Raw genomic sequence first — 17,341 nt, 5'->3', positions numbered from 1 at the left:
AATATAAACCCAACACTTTCGGTTTTGCTCCCATTTTGCATGAGCTGAACTCAAAGATCTGAAACATTTTCTACATACACAAAAGACCCATTACTCTCAAATATTGTTCACAAATCTCTCTAAATCTGTGTTAGTGAGCACTTCTCCTTTGCCGAGATAATCTATCCCACCTCATAGGTGTGGCATATCAAGGTGCTGATTAGACAGCATGAATATTGCACAGGTGTGCTTTAGGGTGCATTCACACGACCGTAGGTGTTTTGCGGTCCGCAAATTGCGGATCCGCAAAACACGGATACTGGCCGTGTGCGTTCCGCAATTTGCAGACCGCACATCGCCAGCACTATATAGAGAATGCTTAAGCTTGTCTGTGGTTGCGGACAAGAATAGGACATGCTCTATCTTTTTTGCAGGGCCACGGAATGGAACAATGGATGCGGACAGCACATGGTGTGAAAACCGGGACTCATCCGTGAACAGAACGCCTCTCCAACATGCTAGACGCCCTTAAATTTGAGCATTTGCCCACTCAAGTCAGTTACAACGACGAACTGCAGTCAGGTCCAGACCCCGATGAGGACGAAGAGCATGCAGATGAGCTTCCCTGAGATGGTTTGTGCAGAAATTCTTTGGTTATGGAAACAGATTGTTGCTGCAGGTGTCCAGGTGGCTGGTCTCAGATGATCATGGAGGTGAACATGCTGGATGTGGAAGTCCTGGGCTGGTGTGGTTACACGTGGTCTGCGGTTGTGAGGCCGGTTGGATGTAATGTACTGCCGAATTCTCTGAAACGCCTTTGGAGACGGCTTATGGTAGAGAAATGAACATTCATTGCACGGGCAACAGCTCTGGTAGACATTCCTGCAGTCAGCATGCCAATTGCACGTTCCCTCAAACGTTGCGACATCTGTGGCATTGTGCTGTGTGATCAAACTGCACATTTCAGAGTGTCTTTTATTGTGGGCAGTCTAAGGCACACCTGTGCAATATTCATGCTGTCTAATCAGCACCTTGATATGCCACACCTGTGAGGTGGGATGGATTATCTCGGCAAAGGAGAAGTGCTCACTAACACAGATTTAGACCGATTTGTGAACAATATTGGAGAGTAATGTTTTTTTTGTGTATGTAGAAAATGTTTCAGATCTTTGAGTTCAGCTCATGCAAAATGGGAGCAAAACCGAAAGTGTTGGGTTTATATTTTTGGTCAGCGTATGTAGGTAAGGTTCTCAGATCTAGTGGCACACATTGTCATTAAATACAGTTGGGTGCATCTGCCACCAGTGTCACATCTTTGGGCAGATTTAGGGCACAATCACGCATACATGTCTTTGGTCAGCTTTGTCTACCAAATAATTTAAATACATAAACTTCAATGTAGATCTGACCGCGAGGTTCTCCCAAGATCCCAAAATAGTGGTGTCCTGTCCTCCATTCCCAGTGAGAAGTGTCTACACTCCATAATTCTTCCATGGACAATATGGAAACAGCCCAGCACACGTTCCTTGGTGTATATTGTATATAGTAGTGTGCGTGTTGGTCCACCGCTCCAATCACTTCTATAGAGCTGACAGGGCGTCTTGTACTCATCCTCTATTATTCCTCTTGACACTTGGGTGTTACCATTCTGCTTGTCAAAGTGTGACACCAGTAGCACAGATTGGATGGCGAAAGCGTGTGGGGACACACTCCTAACTGGTAGCCTACAATTTCTTAAAGGGGTTGGCCACTCTGCATGTATTTTCTACTACTGTGTGGGAGGCAGGAAAAAAGTACTTTTCCTAATATGTCTTTAAAGGATAACTGTCACACTTAGACCCTAATTTCAATTTTCATATATGTAGTTACTAATGTCAGAATCAGTTACTATTAGACTGACTTACCTCATATTTAATAAGATTCAGCCCTTAGCAACCAGTCTGCATAAAACTGCAAATTCACTATTCAGTTAAGATGGCCGCCACTGCCCTCACCCTGAGGCTAATCCCGCCTGCCCTCACTAGCCAGTAAGAATAGCCCCCCAAAAGTGTCAGTAACCAGAGCCCTCCCCCCTAAAGGGTTAATCTCCTGTAGCACAAAGGGGTCCTCTTACCACATGTTGCTCTCATTTATACACTGAGCAGATGGCAGATCTCCCTTCCCTGGTCTGTGCTGCTTCAACTCTGCATTCTCCAAGTCTGCTGAGTGAGGGAGCGTCTGCCAAGCGCAGGGACAGGGAGAAGTGCACACAGCCCAGGCACTGTTATCAGCTGCTGGGGAGGACCTGGCTTTAATCATTTACTTACAGTCCCTGGCTGTCAGTAATCTGACCTTGCACACAGCCTGCTTCTGTCCTCCGTCCTTCAACACATAGACGGACCATGCCTAGCAACCCAATTTTAAGCACAGGTAAAAATAGGCAGTACAGGGGGTAAAAAAAACGGTGGAATTAAGGGGTAATTGAATACACAGTGAAAAGTTGAAATAGGGCCACCAAGGAGATATTAATCACCACAATCCAATACTCCAAAAAAAATAAAAAATACGACAGTTATACTTTAAATAGATCTGCCTGTTTTTTTTCTACAATCTGATCACACGCCCCCCTGAGTCCCGCTCTGCCGTTCCGCCAGTTCGTCCATGGCTGGAGCTTCGTCCATGCTGCAGAGTAAATGCGCATGCGCTGCTTTTCCTCACCCTCGCAACGCATGCCCAGTCTGCCACTGGCGCCCCAGCCTCATGTAACCCTAACCCCCCCATCCGGCACTTCTACTGTGTCCAGGGTCAGTGCCTGGAGCTGACACATTACCGGTAGGGATGTCCCGATACCGATACCAGTATCGGGACCGATACTTAACATTTGCAGAGTACTTGTACTCGTGCAAATGTCCCCGATACCTGCTGGCCGCTTGCGGCGGCTCTCTCAGCAGTTCGGCGTTGGGCAGGAATTCTGTGACTCGCATTCCCGGCACCCGACCTCTGAGAGGACGATGTGATCCGCGCAGTTAACCCCTCGGGTGTGGCACCTGAGGGGTTAATTGCGCGGATCACAGCGTCCTGTCCGAGGTCAGGTGCCGGTACTGTTCTTCAGTCTTTGCATTGGTGGCAGTGGGCAGTGCGTCCCCCCCTCCCTCCCCAGTATTAATCATTTGTGGCAGTGGCCACAGGGTCATCGTCGTCGTCCCCCCGCCATCATAGGTGGCAGAGGTCAGTTCCGATCGGAGTCCCAGCAGTGTAATGCTGGGGGTCCGATCGGTTACCATGGCAGCCAGGACGCTACTGAAGTACTGGCTGCCATGGTATGTTAGTGAGCAGCATTATACTCGCGTGCGCCGTGGCCGCCGGGCACTCCTTCTCATAGGTCTGTGCGGCGCATTGCTAATGCTATAAGCATTAGCAATGCGCCGCACAGACAGAAGGAGCGCCGGCGGCCACGGCGCAAGCGAGTATAATGCTCACTAACATACCATGGCAGCCAGTACTTCAGTAGCGTCCTGGCTGCCATGGTAACCGATCGGACCCCCAGCATTACACTGCTGGGACTCCGATCGGAACTGACCACTGCCACCAATGATGGGGGGGGGGGGGGGGGGACGACCCTGTGGCCAATGCCACCAATGATTAATACTAGGGGGGGGGGGTTGAGTTACCAGAGGGGGCTGGTAAGAGGGAGAGGCTGGGGGGCACATGAGAGGCATGGGGCTCTTATCTGAGGTCAGAGTGGGGGTCATTCACATTGGGGTCTGCTTGTGGGTCTGATCTGAGGTGTCATGAAAAAAAAAATAATCTTATTGTCCCCCTCTAAAACCTAGGTGCGTCTTGTAGGGCGAAAAATACGGTAGATAGGAGATAGATAGCTAGATAGATAATAGGAGATAGATATTAGATAGATAGAAAGATATGGGATAGATAGATAGATATTAGATAGATAGATATGGGATAGACAGACAGATGAACCATAGATATATATATGAAATAGGAGATAGATATTTCATAGATAGACTTACATGTTTGTACTGTACTGATCACTTTATTTTCTGTGAACGGTAATAATCTTTATTCATTGCTGGTAATGGGAGATTCTCATCATGTCAGTAAAAGCAAAAAAAAGGAGGAGACCACTGTGGTACTCAGCAGAAGTGGCTCAAATCATTAAAAATAAAAAGCTAGCATTTTGTAATTATAAAAAAACCCAGAGCAATGAAGATAAGGAAATCTACAAGATTAGGCAGAAAGAGGCCAAGCAAGTTATAAGAACTTCTAAAGCGCAGGCAGAAGAAAAACTAGCTCAGTCTATGAAAAAAGGGGATAAGACATTCTTCAGATATATAAATGAAAAAAGGAAATTAAAACAAGGAATAACTAAATTAAAAACAAAGGACGGAAGGTATGTAGAAGAGAATAAAGGGCTAGCCGACTGCCTTAATGAATACTTCTGTTCAGTTTTTACAAAAGAAAAAGGAGAAGGACCTCCATTAGAAAGAATGACTAATAAATCGTTTGATGCATGTATCTTTACAGAGGAAGATGTTCTAAGTTTGCTGTCTAAGGTGAAGACAAATAAGTCACAGGGGCCTGATGAGATACACCCAAAATTATTAAAAGAGCTTAGTGGTGAGCTGGCAAAACCGTTAACAGATTTATTTAACCAATCATTAGTAACAGGAGTCGTCCCGGAAGATTGGAAATTGGCAAATGTCATGCCCATTCACAAGAAAGGTAGAAGGGAGGAATCGAGCAACTATAGACCAGTGAGTCTGACATCAATAGTAGGCAAATTAATGGAAACCCTATTAAAGGATAGGATTGTGGAACATCTAAAATCCCATGGATTGCAAGATGAAAAACAGCATGGGTTTACTTCAGGGAGATCATGTCAAACAAATCTTATAGATTTTTTTGACTGGGTGAATAAAATAATAGACGGTGGAGGTGCAGTAGACATCGCATATCTAGATTTTAGTAAGGCTTTTGACACTGTCCCACATAGAAGACTTATCAATAAACTGCAGTCATTGAGCATGGACTCCCATATTGTTGAGTGGATTAGGCAGTGGCTGAGTGACAGACAACAGAGGGTTGTAGTCAATGGAGAACATTCAAAACAAGGTCATGTTACCAGTGGGGTTCCACAGGGATCTGTACTGGGACCGATTTTGTTTAATATCTTCATAAGTGATATTGCAAAAGGCCTCGATGGTAAGGTTTGTCTTTTTGCTGATGACACAAAGATATGTAACAGGGTTGATGTTCCTGGAGGGAAACGCCAAATGGAAAAGGATTTAGGAAAACTAGAAGAATGGTCAGAACTCTGGAAACTGAAATTTAATGTGGATAAGTGCAAGATAATGCACCTGGGGCGTAAAAACCCAAGGGCAGAATATAGAATATTTGACACAGTCCTGACCTCAGTATCTGAGGAAAGGGATTTAGAAGTAATTATTTCAGAAGAATTAAAGGTGGGAAGACAATGTAATAGAGCAGCACGAAATGCCAGCAGAATGCTTGGATGTATAGGGAGAGGTATAAGCAGTAGAAAGAGTGAAGTGCTTATGCCGCTGTACAGAACACTGGTGAGACCTCACTTGGAGTATTGTGCGCAGTACTGGAGGCCATATCTCCAGAAGGATATAGATACTCTAGAGAGAGTTCAGAGAAGAGCTACTAAACTAGTACATGGATTGCAGGATAAAACTTACCAGGAAAGGTAAAGGACCTTAACATGTATAGCTTGGAAGAAAGAAGAGACAGAGGGGGTATGATAGAAACTTTTAAATACATAAAGGGAATCAACTCGGTAAAGGAAGAGAGCATATTTAAAAGAAGAAAAACTACCACAAGAGGACACAGTTTTAAATTAGAGGGGCAAAGGTTTAAAAGTAATATAAGGAAGTATTACTTTACTGAGAGAGTAGTGGATGCATGGAATAGCCTTCCTGCAGAAGTGGTAGCTGCAAATACAGTGAAGGGGTTTAAGCATGCATGGGATAGGCATAAGGCCATCCTTCATATAAGATAGGGCCGGGGGCTATCCATAGTATTCAGTATATTGGGCAGACTAGATGGGCCAAATGGTTCTTATCTGCCGACACATTCTATGTTTCTATCATTAGGGAGCATTCACACGACCGTGTTTTTCTTCCGTGTCCGTCCGTTTTGTGGACGATGCACGGACCCATTCATTTCTATGGGTCCGCAAAAATTGCGGAATGCCTTTCATTGTCATCAGTGTGCTGTCTGTTCCGTGTGTCCGTTCCTTTTATTATAGAACATGTCCTATACTTAGCCGCAAATTGCGGTCCGTGGCTTCATAGAAAGTCATTGGGTCCGTAAAAAACATATCACACGGAAATGCATCCGTATGTCATCCGTTTTTTGCAGACCCCTGGACTGAAAACATTCTAGTTTCACTTTGCTGCTGCTCCGCCCACATTTCCTGTCATCTATGGGAGCATACTATGCTGAACACATTAGAAAAATTATACATACACAGTATATATCTCATGATACTAATACCTCTTGGCTTTAGTTATTATCTGGGACAATTTTTTATTTTATTTTTTGCGTATGGTGGCCAACCCCTTTAATATTTTTCCAGTATGGATAACAGAGGAACATCACAATTGTATAAGAAAAGATGTTCCAGAATTGTTGTTACATGGAGTATACAAATACTTACTAAAACAGAAGTCTAAGGCGGGGAGGAGTGAGGGACAATCCCCTCTTGGTACAAAGTTCTCCTTGATCAGTGTGGGTTTAGGTGTCCCAAACTCCCAGCACATCGCCCTGGAAAGTTGCCAGCAGTCACTTTCTTGGAGGGGATATGGAATATGACATAGTACCAGTATAAAAATCCCAATAAAATAGTTCCTATCACGTAGCTCGAAGACTTGCGCTGCAGGTCCCAGAAATGAAGTGGGTCTATTCACACAGAGATTTATGGAACCGCGCTGCTTCACATTCGAAGAACTTTATCCTTTGGTGCAATCATCCACATTATCAGACACCGGACATCATTACGGAAGTATTGATGTCCCGTGTCTGATAATGTGGATGATTGCACCAAAGGATAAAGTTCTTCAAATGTGAAGCAGCGCGGTTCCATAAATATCGCACCAGTATAAGTGGGTGTTTGACCACTAATAATTGTTTATTTAACAATATTTTTGGGTTTTTACATCTAAGCCCTGCCCTGAAAACGGCTAACCTACCAGGACCGCCTACTTATGGTCAGGGGTTTGCCCTGGCCTCGCCCATATTGGCCAGGACTGTCCCTGCTAATTTGGGACAGTTGGCAGCTATGTAATTGGTCATGCTGAGTTGGGGTGAGTAGGATCTTCCCTTTACAGAGTCTTCTCTCATATGGGGGGGGGCACAAGTGTATAAGTCCCCTCTTTGAAATCATGTTGGAGAGCGTGGGTATGGGTGTCATTACGCACTAAACTAATACAGTGTACTGTGCCCTGTGCAGGCCCTACAGCATACAGAACGCCCTAGATCAGGGATGCTTAACCTGCAGCCCTCCAGCTGTTGTAAAACTACAACTCCCACCATGCCCTGCTGTACGCTGATAGCTGTAAGCTGTTCGGGCATGCTGGGAGTTGTAGTTTTTGCAACAGCTGGAGGGCCGCAGGTTGAGCATGCCTGCCCTAGATGAATTTGTAGACTGATGTGGTGGTTGAAAGTTAACATCTGCGTTGAGTATTATTCAGTGTCTTTAATGTGTGTTTAGTCTTTAGTGTACGCTGTCAGCACATGATGGTGTCTGTGATTTGCTTTTGTAGGATGATCTGCGGACAGACGGCAGAGGGTGTGAGGACTACCGAGGGATCGAAGTGGAGACCGATGTTGTATCAAATACTACTGGATCTGCACGTGTGAAAATTGTACGGAATCTGTGTTTCTAGGGGAGGAGAGCTTCATGACACCTAATCTTATGCTGGAAATGAATTTTATTTGTAAAAAAATTTTTTTTCAATTAGGGCCATAAGAAGTGCCATAAAAACATAAAAAAAATTAGAACAAATTTTTTAATATATTTTTAATACAGATATTAAAAATGAAAAATATTAACACATTAAATATCTACAGTATCTTCTATAGTGAACGCTATAAAAAAAATCTCAATGGCACAATTGCTGTCACCTCCCCCAAAAAATTGGACTATAGAATGATCAAAAAGTTGTATAAACTCCAAAAATGGTACCAATATAAACTACAGTTGATCCCACAAAAGACCAGGCCATCACAACACTCCGTTGATGAAAAAATGTAACAAGTTTGTGGCTTGAGGTTAAAAGCAGCACATGTAGTCCAGAGGGGTAAAAAAAAACAAGCTCGTCACCCGCTTGTGATCATGTTTCATGAGACACTACTACATCAAGTTCTTGGGTCCATGTTTGTCAGCAGATCATAATGGAAGGACTGATGTATGCGTAACTCCTTGGTCCATACAGGGAGGCAATGGAGCCACGTGTGGACCTTGTCTATACCCGACTGGCTTTTCCGAAGTCATAGCTCACGCTCCGTGATCTTGGGTACCTAGGATGATTATTGCCATATATCTTCTAGCAGGGCATACTGCATTATACTATAAATCCTATATACAGCATGGTAAATGTGCATGCCCTCATATATTCACTTTCATCATGTTTCAGGGCCACACCGATGTCCTAGTGGGAGTGAAAGCAGAAATGGGAACCCCGAAGTTGGATCACCCTAAGAAAGGCTGCCTGGAGTTCTTCGTAGACTGGTCAGTAATGAATCTGCCTCGCGGATACGCAAAGCTAGATGACGTATACAGACCACATAGACAGTCCCTCAGAAGCACAGCTACATTTTACTGTACTGCCACAGTAAGAAATCAGAATTCATTTCTTTTAAAATTGAAGGATTTTTATATAAAAAATATGCTGCTTTTATTTTTTCCTTTTTAAAGGGGTTATCTGATATCTAAAATATCCCCCCTTGAGGCTGGTCACTGTCGCAGCCTGCTATTGGCTGCTCTCCCTCCCCCATTGCCGGATGTCCTGATCCGGTGGCCGTACAGGGATTGGGAGCGACGCAGGTGTCTGGGAGCGGGTAAGTATAATCCATACAATGGGCCCTGGCATGGGGGGAGGGATATTTTAGCTATCAGATAACCCCTTTTAAATGCTGCAGCAGTCCACAAGGAAATATACAGCAAAATACACTACAAACAGCGTGGGATTTAATTTTTTTTCCTGACTTTTAGGCCTCATGGACATGACTGTATCCACGAATACCGTCCGTGTGCATTCTGCATTTTTCTCACTCCCATCAGTAGAAATTACTATATCTGTCCTCAAAACAGACAAGAATAGGACACGTTCTATAATTTATGGATGTGGGCATCACAAGAATGACATCCGTGTGCTGTCCACATTCTTTGCAGAATCCGTGTTCAATCCTCAAAAATAGGGGTCGGACGTGGACCAAAGCTACAGTCGTGTAAATTAGTTCTTTTGAATCGGTGGCTTTTTTTTTTTTTTTATTAAAAACTTGGCATGCTTTGGGTGTGCCATTTATTTTTTCATGCTTTTTCCCTTCGATGTCTATTAAATATAACGCATTTACAAAAATTTTAAAAAAAAGAAGGCACCACCCAAAAAAAACCTGAAGCACATGACCCTCCATAAAAACAAATCTGTGTGCCCAGGGCGCTGTCAGCATGCCTCTATGTGCCTCCTGCACGCACAGCCATCTCATGCATCCTGCAGCCGGTATATCAGAGGCGGTGAAGCTACAAGATGGCTCCGTATTCATTGGGACGGTAAAATGAACAGAGCCTCCGATTGCTTCTCATCGACAGGCTATGTAGTTTGCAGCTCACTGCATTTTAAGATGGTTTTGTAAACTACAGCAATCTTATCATAGACCTTATGATTTGCGGATGTGGTTCGGCCAGCTCGCTGGAATTAACAAGCTCAAGATTTGAGGCGTAGTTTAAATAAAAAAATAATCCATTTAAAGGGAAAGGGTTGTCTGAGTTATTTAAAACTTTTCCCCCTGACAGTAAAATGTATAAAATCTAAACCCTAAACTCGCCTGTTTCTCGCATGCTGTTCTCTGCGCCCCATCTCCAGTCCTCCTTCCATTATTCGTATAGACTTCAGCAGGGACATCAAGGTATGTAGTACATGACTGCTGCAGCCTATCACTGGCCTCAGCAGTATACAGCACAGGCGCTGTCTGAGGCTCTGGTCATGTTACAGTTAAGGCTCGTTCACATGAACGTATTTTGCGTTCCGTATACGGGCCGTTTTCTGCGTTCCGTATATGGAACCATTCATTTAAAAGGGTCTGCAAAAGATGCGGACAGCATGCATCCATTGCTCCGTTCCGTGGCCCCGCAAAAATGATATGTCCTATTCTTGTTCGTTTTGCGGACAAGAATAGGCATTTCTATAATGGGACTCCTGTTCCGTTCCGCAAATTGCGGAAGGCACACGGGTGGCACCTGTTTTTTTTTTTTTAATTTGCGGACCGCAAAAAAAGGCACGGTTGTGTGAACGACCCCTTAAGTGAATATCAATAGATCTTGTAGTTTCACAACCTCTAATGTGCTGATGTAACGAATAGATACATGAGATATCCGGACAGAACATTAAAGGGGTAGTCCGGGTTCAGAACTGAACCCAGACATACCTCCATTTTCACCCCGGCAGCCCCCCTGACAGGAGCATCGGAGCAGTTCATGCTCCAAAGCTCTCCTTTGCCCTGCGCTGAATGGCTCTCCATGGGGTTGCCAGGAACCCCGGTGACGTCACCGGCACTGATGGGCGGGATTCTAGCGCTGCCCTAGCCAGTAAAACGGCTAGGGCAGCGCTAAAGCCTGCCCATCAGAGCCGGTGACGTCACCGAACACACTGCCGGGCGGAAGTTTCCGCCCGGCAGTGTGTTATTGAAAACAAAAGAGCCCGTGCCCTGCGCGATTTAGCGCAGGGCAAGGGAGCGCATCGGAGCATGAGATGCTCCGATGCTAACATCAGGGGGCTGCCTGGGTGAAAATAAGGGTATTCAGAGCTGAACCCGGACATCCTCTGTTCTCAATGGTGTGGTCCAGCTTTATAATCTAGATGTTACCATTTCATTGTAATTCTGGTGAATAATTTTGATTTAAAATCACACTATTAGTCAGTTAGCCTATAATGTGCTTTATGGTTCCTGGAGGCGGCTCATTGGTTGTAGGCGATGCTGTTTTCCCCGCTGCCTCGTAAACTTAGCTTCGTTGAGTCATTTGCACTATGTATTTAGCTGCGCACAATATGACCTGTATCGAAAACTGCTGGAGGAAATCCAGCAGGTAGGGACATGGATCTCTTCTACACTGCCGCCCACCAGTTAGGTTCAGTTCTGATTAAATCTAGGACAACTTTCTTCATATTAGGAATGACTTTGTGTTCAGTGCGACATCGCCCTCTAATGTTAAAAAGATGCACTGCTATCCTTTACTAGACCACAAATCATTGGCTCCCGGTGGGGATATAAAAAAAATGTTAGTAGAGTATATATCCATAGTAATCCTTAACCTATGCCATACCGGAACCTGGCCACTAAAGGGAGAGAAAGCAGGGAAGTGTCGCCCGTGCTGGTGTCTTGCACTCTCCATTATAGTCTTTGGAGATCTAGAGAGATACGTGCCTTTCCCAGTTGAAATAACCCTTTAAATGTTGACGTGGCTATAATAAAGAGAAAACTGAACAAGCTGCATCTTCAAAGATGCCGCATTTCTCCGTCCTGTAGCATTCGACTGACATCACATAACGTAGACTATATGGCCATAAAACGTTTTTAGTGTTCTGTATTCTTTAAACCCTTATAACATTGGACTGCTTATATAGTAGAGTGCCCTCTTTCAGTGTGATCCTAGTTGGGCCCGTACACCGCTGTCTCTCAAACTCTTTTTCGGCTGACGGCTACGGTATCTCTCCCGACTCCTGCATACACATCCGTTCTTCGTTCAATGGGAGAAAGCAGTGGAGCAAGGACTTGTCATTACACCGCACCGCTGAGACTTCCAAGACCAAGGGCAGTGTAATGAACAGCTGATCGGTATCAGATATTGAGGACCTTTCCTGACAATAGGTCATCCGTATAAATGGCAGGACAACCCCTTTAATCTATATTTATTGAAATACAATTTCTGACATTTTCTAAATTCCTGGAAGTAAATATGCAATGCACTGTGCATCTAATAACTGGGCAACACTGTTATACACTTTTTGGAATTTGTCTTTAGAAAAACTTAGAAAAGCTCTATATGTATGTCCTGGAAAAGCAGAGAATCATGTGCAAGTCTAAATGCGAATAAGAAGCATTTAAAAAGTATAGCTATAGCACTTGCAATGGGGGCCCAATAACGTGCAAGAACATCGTATCTTTTTTGAGGAATACCAGTATAGTGTTTTTTTTGCTATAATGTGTAGTTTCTGATATATATTGTGCTATTATAGATACATTCAATTATTGCTATTTATGCTGCTGTTTCTACTTTCTTACAGTGGATGATTATTTTTCTATGGAGCCTTATGAATTCTAGTTATCCACCTGGTAGCTGCTATATTCAATGCTTGCCATAAAAGGGTTATCTGGGAAAAAATGACTTTCCACAGGAGCCTGCAGTCTGCTTCCACTATAGAAACATTCATACTTGCCTGCTGTCGGCAGCTCCAGTCCTACACACTGACTTCCATGTGTCTGTCTTCTGGTCTGCAGCTTGTTTACTGCTTCTCTGGCATGGGCATAATCCTCTGCTCTGCTGCAGCCAATGATTGGATTCAGCAGTCACGTGTCCACGAGAAACAGAGCACTGCTAAAGCCAGGTATTGGCTGCAGCAAAGCAGATGATCATTCCTATGCCAAGAACAAAGGAAACAAGCTACAGACCGAAAGACGGACACACAGGAGTTGACACGCAGGACCGTAGCGACAGGGAGTAGGTAAGTATGATTCTTTCCATAGCAGGCTGCAAGCTCCTGTGAAAAGTTATTTATTCCCAGGCAATATCATTAAGGTCTGCAAGTGTTTTGCGGTCCGCAAATTGCGGATCCGCAAAACACGGACAACGGCCATGTGCGTTCCACATTTTGTAGACCGCACATGGCCAGCCCAGTGAGAGAAATGCCCATTCGTACGGACATGTGAATGGACCCTAATGCTGTCTTCCTGTTTCTGCCTAGCAGTTCTGAGACAACTACAGACATGCCCAGTAGTGAACTTCCTCCTCTGGTCTTCACTACTAAGCATGTGCAGCACAGTTTCAGGCCCTGTAACTTAAGGCCTTGGAGCAGCTTGAAGATACCTTGTATAAGGGACAGGATAGAACACAGAAGAGGTGTGAACTGATTATCTATCGCCACTAGAACGCCCTGCTTATCACTGTTTATAGTATAAGGGCAGGCGAGAACACAGGAGAGGTAAGAACTGATTATCAGCACTAGAACACTCTGCTCATCACTGTGTATAGTATAAGGGACAGAAGAGGTGAGAACTGATTATCTATCACCACTAGAACGCCCTGCTTATCACTGTTTATAGTATAAGGGCAGGTGAGAACACAGAGTTGAGAACGGATTATCAGCACTAGAACGCCCTGCTTATCACTGTCTATAGTATAAGGGAAGGCGAGAACACAGGAGAGGTGAGAACGGATTATCAGCACTAGAACGCCCTGCTTATCACTGTCTATAGTATAAGGGAAGGTGAGAACACAGGAGAGGTGAGAACGGATTATCAGCACTAGAACGCCCTGCTTATCACTGTCTATAGCAGGGGTACTCAACTAGTTTTATTAAAGGTCCACATACCAGGGTCTGCAGTCAGGTGAAGGTCCGAGCTGAACGCCAACAGTAAAGATGTCATGCGCCCCCCCATCACCCCAGTATAATAAACATTGGTGGCGCAGTGTGCCCCCCCATCACCCCAGTATAATAAACATTGGTGGCGCAGTGTGCCCCCCCATCACCCCAGTATAATAAACATTGGTGGCGCAGTGTGCCCCCCAATATAATAAACATTGGTGGCGCAGTGTGCCCCCCAATATAATAAACATTGGTGGCGCAGTGTGCCCCCCCATCACAATAAACATTGGTGGCGCAGTGCGCCCCCCCATCACCCCAGTATAATAAACATTGGTGGCGCAGTGTGCCCCCCCATCACCCCAGTATAATAAACATTGGTGGCGCAGTGTGCCCCCCCATCACCCCAGTATAATAAACATTGGTGGCGCAGTGTGCCCCCCAATATAATAAACATTGGTGGCGCAGTGTGCCCCCCAATATAATAAACATTGGTGGCGCAGTGCGCCCCCCCTCAAAATAATAAACATTGGTGGCGCAGTGCGCCCCCCCCCATCACCCCAGTATAATAAACATTGGTGGTGCAGTGGGCAGTGCCAATGAGGGTTAAAAAATAATTTACTCACCTCCTCCAGTTGATCGCGTAACTGCCGGTCTCCAGTTCTTACTTCTCTCTTCAGGACCTGTGGTGACATCACTGAGCTCATCACATGATCCATCACCATGGTAATAGGCCATGTGATGAGCTCAGTGACGTCACCACAGGTCCTGAAGAAAGAAGTAAGAACTGGAGACCGGCAGTTACGCGATGAACTGGAGGAGGTGAGTTAATTTTCTTTTATTATTTTTAACCCTCATTGGCACTTCCCACTGAGCCACCAATGTTTATTATAATGGGGAAGGGGGGGGCGCACTGCGCCACCAATGTTTCTTATACTAGGGGGGGGGGCGCACTGTGCCACCAACGTTTCTTATACAAATACAGGAGGCGGGTGCCGGAATCAAATAGCCAGCACCCGACCTTTGTGACAGGGGGCTGCGATCAGCTACAATTAACCCCTCAGGTACCGCACCTGAAGGGTTAACTCAACTGCAGCTGATCGCAGCTCCCTGTCACAAAGGTCGGGTGCCGGCTATTTGATTCCGGCACCCGCCTCCTGTATTTGTAATACAGGTCAGTTTTCTTCATTGGTGGCGCAGTGTCCACAGCCCCTCCCCTCCTCCTCCTGCCTCTTCTTATTGGCAGCGGCGGGGGCAGCAGCAGCACAGGGGGGAGGGAGAGACTCCTCCTGCGCTGCTGAGAACTATCAGCTCCTGTGCCCGCCGCTGTATTGAGCAGAGCTGCCAGAGTGTGCAGGAGGAGGAGCGCTACATGTGGAGGAAGCCCTGTCTCACTGCGCTGTGGGACAGGTGGAAGTGCGCCGGTAAGCTCCTCCTCCTGCACGGCACAGTGTGCAGGAGAGGAGCAGCGCTCTTAAGGATGGCCGGGGTCCGGACAACTGGCGGCCACGGTCCGTATTTGGACCGCGGTCCGCCAGTTGAGTACCCCTGGTCTATAGTATAAGGGAAGGCGAGAACACAGGAGAGGTGAGAACTGATTATCAGCACTAGAACACTCTGCTTATCACTATTTATAGTATAAAGACAGGAGAGGCGAGAACAGATTATCCAACTCTATTAACTACTATGTCTTTTTTGCCTATTCTGAATGGATTGAGCAGATGATACAGTAAATAATCCCTATGCCCCTGGTCTTGTCCTCTGTATGCTGTTGAGCTGCAGAGAACGTGGATTCTCACTGCATCACCTGACTGACCAATTCACACAAAGTAGTAGCAACCAGCTGTAGCACATGTGTCTGTACAGCTTTAATTCCTTAAAGAGGACCTGTCACCTCTCCTGACATGTCTGTTTTAATAACTACTTGCATTCTTCATTGTGTGTCATCAATTCTTATATATTTGTTGTGTCCTATTAGAAGTTAATGAGTGAATTGCCGTACCCCTGGGTGTTACCAGTTTGGGGGGCAGCACAGATTGGATAGTTTCGGACTGTGCAGGCACGCATCCCCAAACTGGTAACACCCAGATGGACCTTTATTGCAGATTGTTGGAAATTCCTTTCTAGTTGAATTTCTAGTAGGAATAATAGAAGAATTACACAAATTAGTTATTTGAAAACATGCTCCAGCATTATTACATGGGCAAGTAGTTGCTAAACCACACGTCAGTAGAGGTGACAGGAACAATTTAGTGACTTTTCTCAGGTGCCAATGGTTTAAGATGGCAGCAAATAATTTTTACCAAACTGAAAATTTGGGGGATTATTTACTAAGCTGAAATATTTGAAGTATTTCAAGCGCAGATGGTGGCGCAACGGTTAGCCGGTATCTGCGACTTCGCCCTGCTCACGCCAATTCTAAAATTGCGGGCAAGGGGACGGGCTGGCAGGCCCGTCTCATTCATAATTTTCTATGTCTGTTTTAGGCGTAGAAGGTCTAAATGTAAGACTGCTTGGAAGCTGCCTTACATTTAGAACTGGCGCTGGATGCGCCAAAGTTAACTTCAGCGGAACCACCGCCAGCTTAGGGCTTTATTAAGACTGGTGTCTAAAACACCAGTCTTAATAAATGTGCCCCTTAGAATTTTTCTATAATACAAAAAGTAAAAAATATTGGACTTCAAACAGTTAACTACAACCACTGCTTTGGTCCAGTGTACACCTGTAGTGAATTTGCCACCTCTAGGAATGCTCCTAACAAGGTTCACTGCATGGAAAAGCTATAAATGAGGATCGTATACCCATAATCTTCACATCTGAGAGGAACAGTCTGATCTCACTTGCTGAGATGACGGGGGGGGCCACAGGAGGCATTCATTACTTCTCATAGTACATGGCCCATTACTATAGTTTTGGAAAATGATAAATGAGCCAGGCCAGCTTCTGTGACCACACCGCCTTTTCTCACCGCTTTGAAAAAAGTAGAATGAACAGGGAAAAGTCACAGATTTTGCCGCACAAATTGTGCGCAACAAGATTTGCTACTTATTTACGCAACAAAAATGGGGTAAAGAGATTAGTAAATGTCCTCGACTGTTTTAGAAACTCTGCTTCCTTACCCTATATCCATTCACTTGGATAAATTCCTTTAATCTGGCGTCTATTAAAGCCACCCTCCAGTTCAAGAAGAACATTCACATTAAGGCCTCATGCCTTCTGTGCATTGGGGACCGCAATGTACTTTGGACATTGCGGTCCCAAATGCACAGGCAACGTCCGTGCGGTGGCAAGGACGTATCGAGACCCATTGCACAAATCCCAACCCATTCAATTTGAATGGGTACGTGATCCGTCCGCACCGCAAAAAAATAGAACATGTTCTACTTTTTTTCGGTCAGGAGACACAGACAGAAACGCCATGGAAGCACTCCATAGTGCTTCCGTAGGGTTCCGTGCCTCTGTTCTGCACCGCAGCTCTGGATTATGGAACCATTCAAGTTTGTCCGCATCTGTGATGCAGGAAGCACATGGCCGGTGCCCGC

At 45.2% G+C, this 17,341-nt stretch overlaps 1 protein-coding gene across 1 annotated transcript in view; it reads left to right on the top strand.

Annotated features, from left to right (window-relative positions):
• EXOSC7 (exosome component 7) overlaps window positions 1-17,341 on the top strand; it is a 41,670-nt gene that overhangs the window by 1,642 nt on the left and 22,687 nt on the right. The window contains exons 2-3 of the mRNA XM_040433604.1: window positions 7,764-7,865; window positions 8,637-8,731. Coding sequence (XP_040289538.1) covers window positions 7,764-7,865; window positions 8,637-8,731 — 197 coding nt within the window. The remainder of the gene's footprint in view (window positions 1-7,763; window positions 7,866-8,636; window positions 8,732-17,341) is intronic.

The sequence above is a fragment of the Bufo bufo genome, chromosome 5, assembly GCF_905171765.1.
Source record: "Bufo bufo chromosome 5, aBufBuf1.1, whole genome shotgun sequence".
NCBI lineage: Eukaryota > Metazoa > Chordata > Amphibia > Anura > Bufonidae > Bufo > Bufo bufo.
Note: the sequence above shows the minus strand (reverse complement) of the source record. Positions and strands in the feature narration are given on the sequence as shown.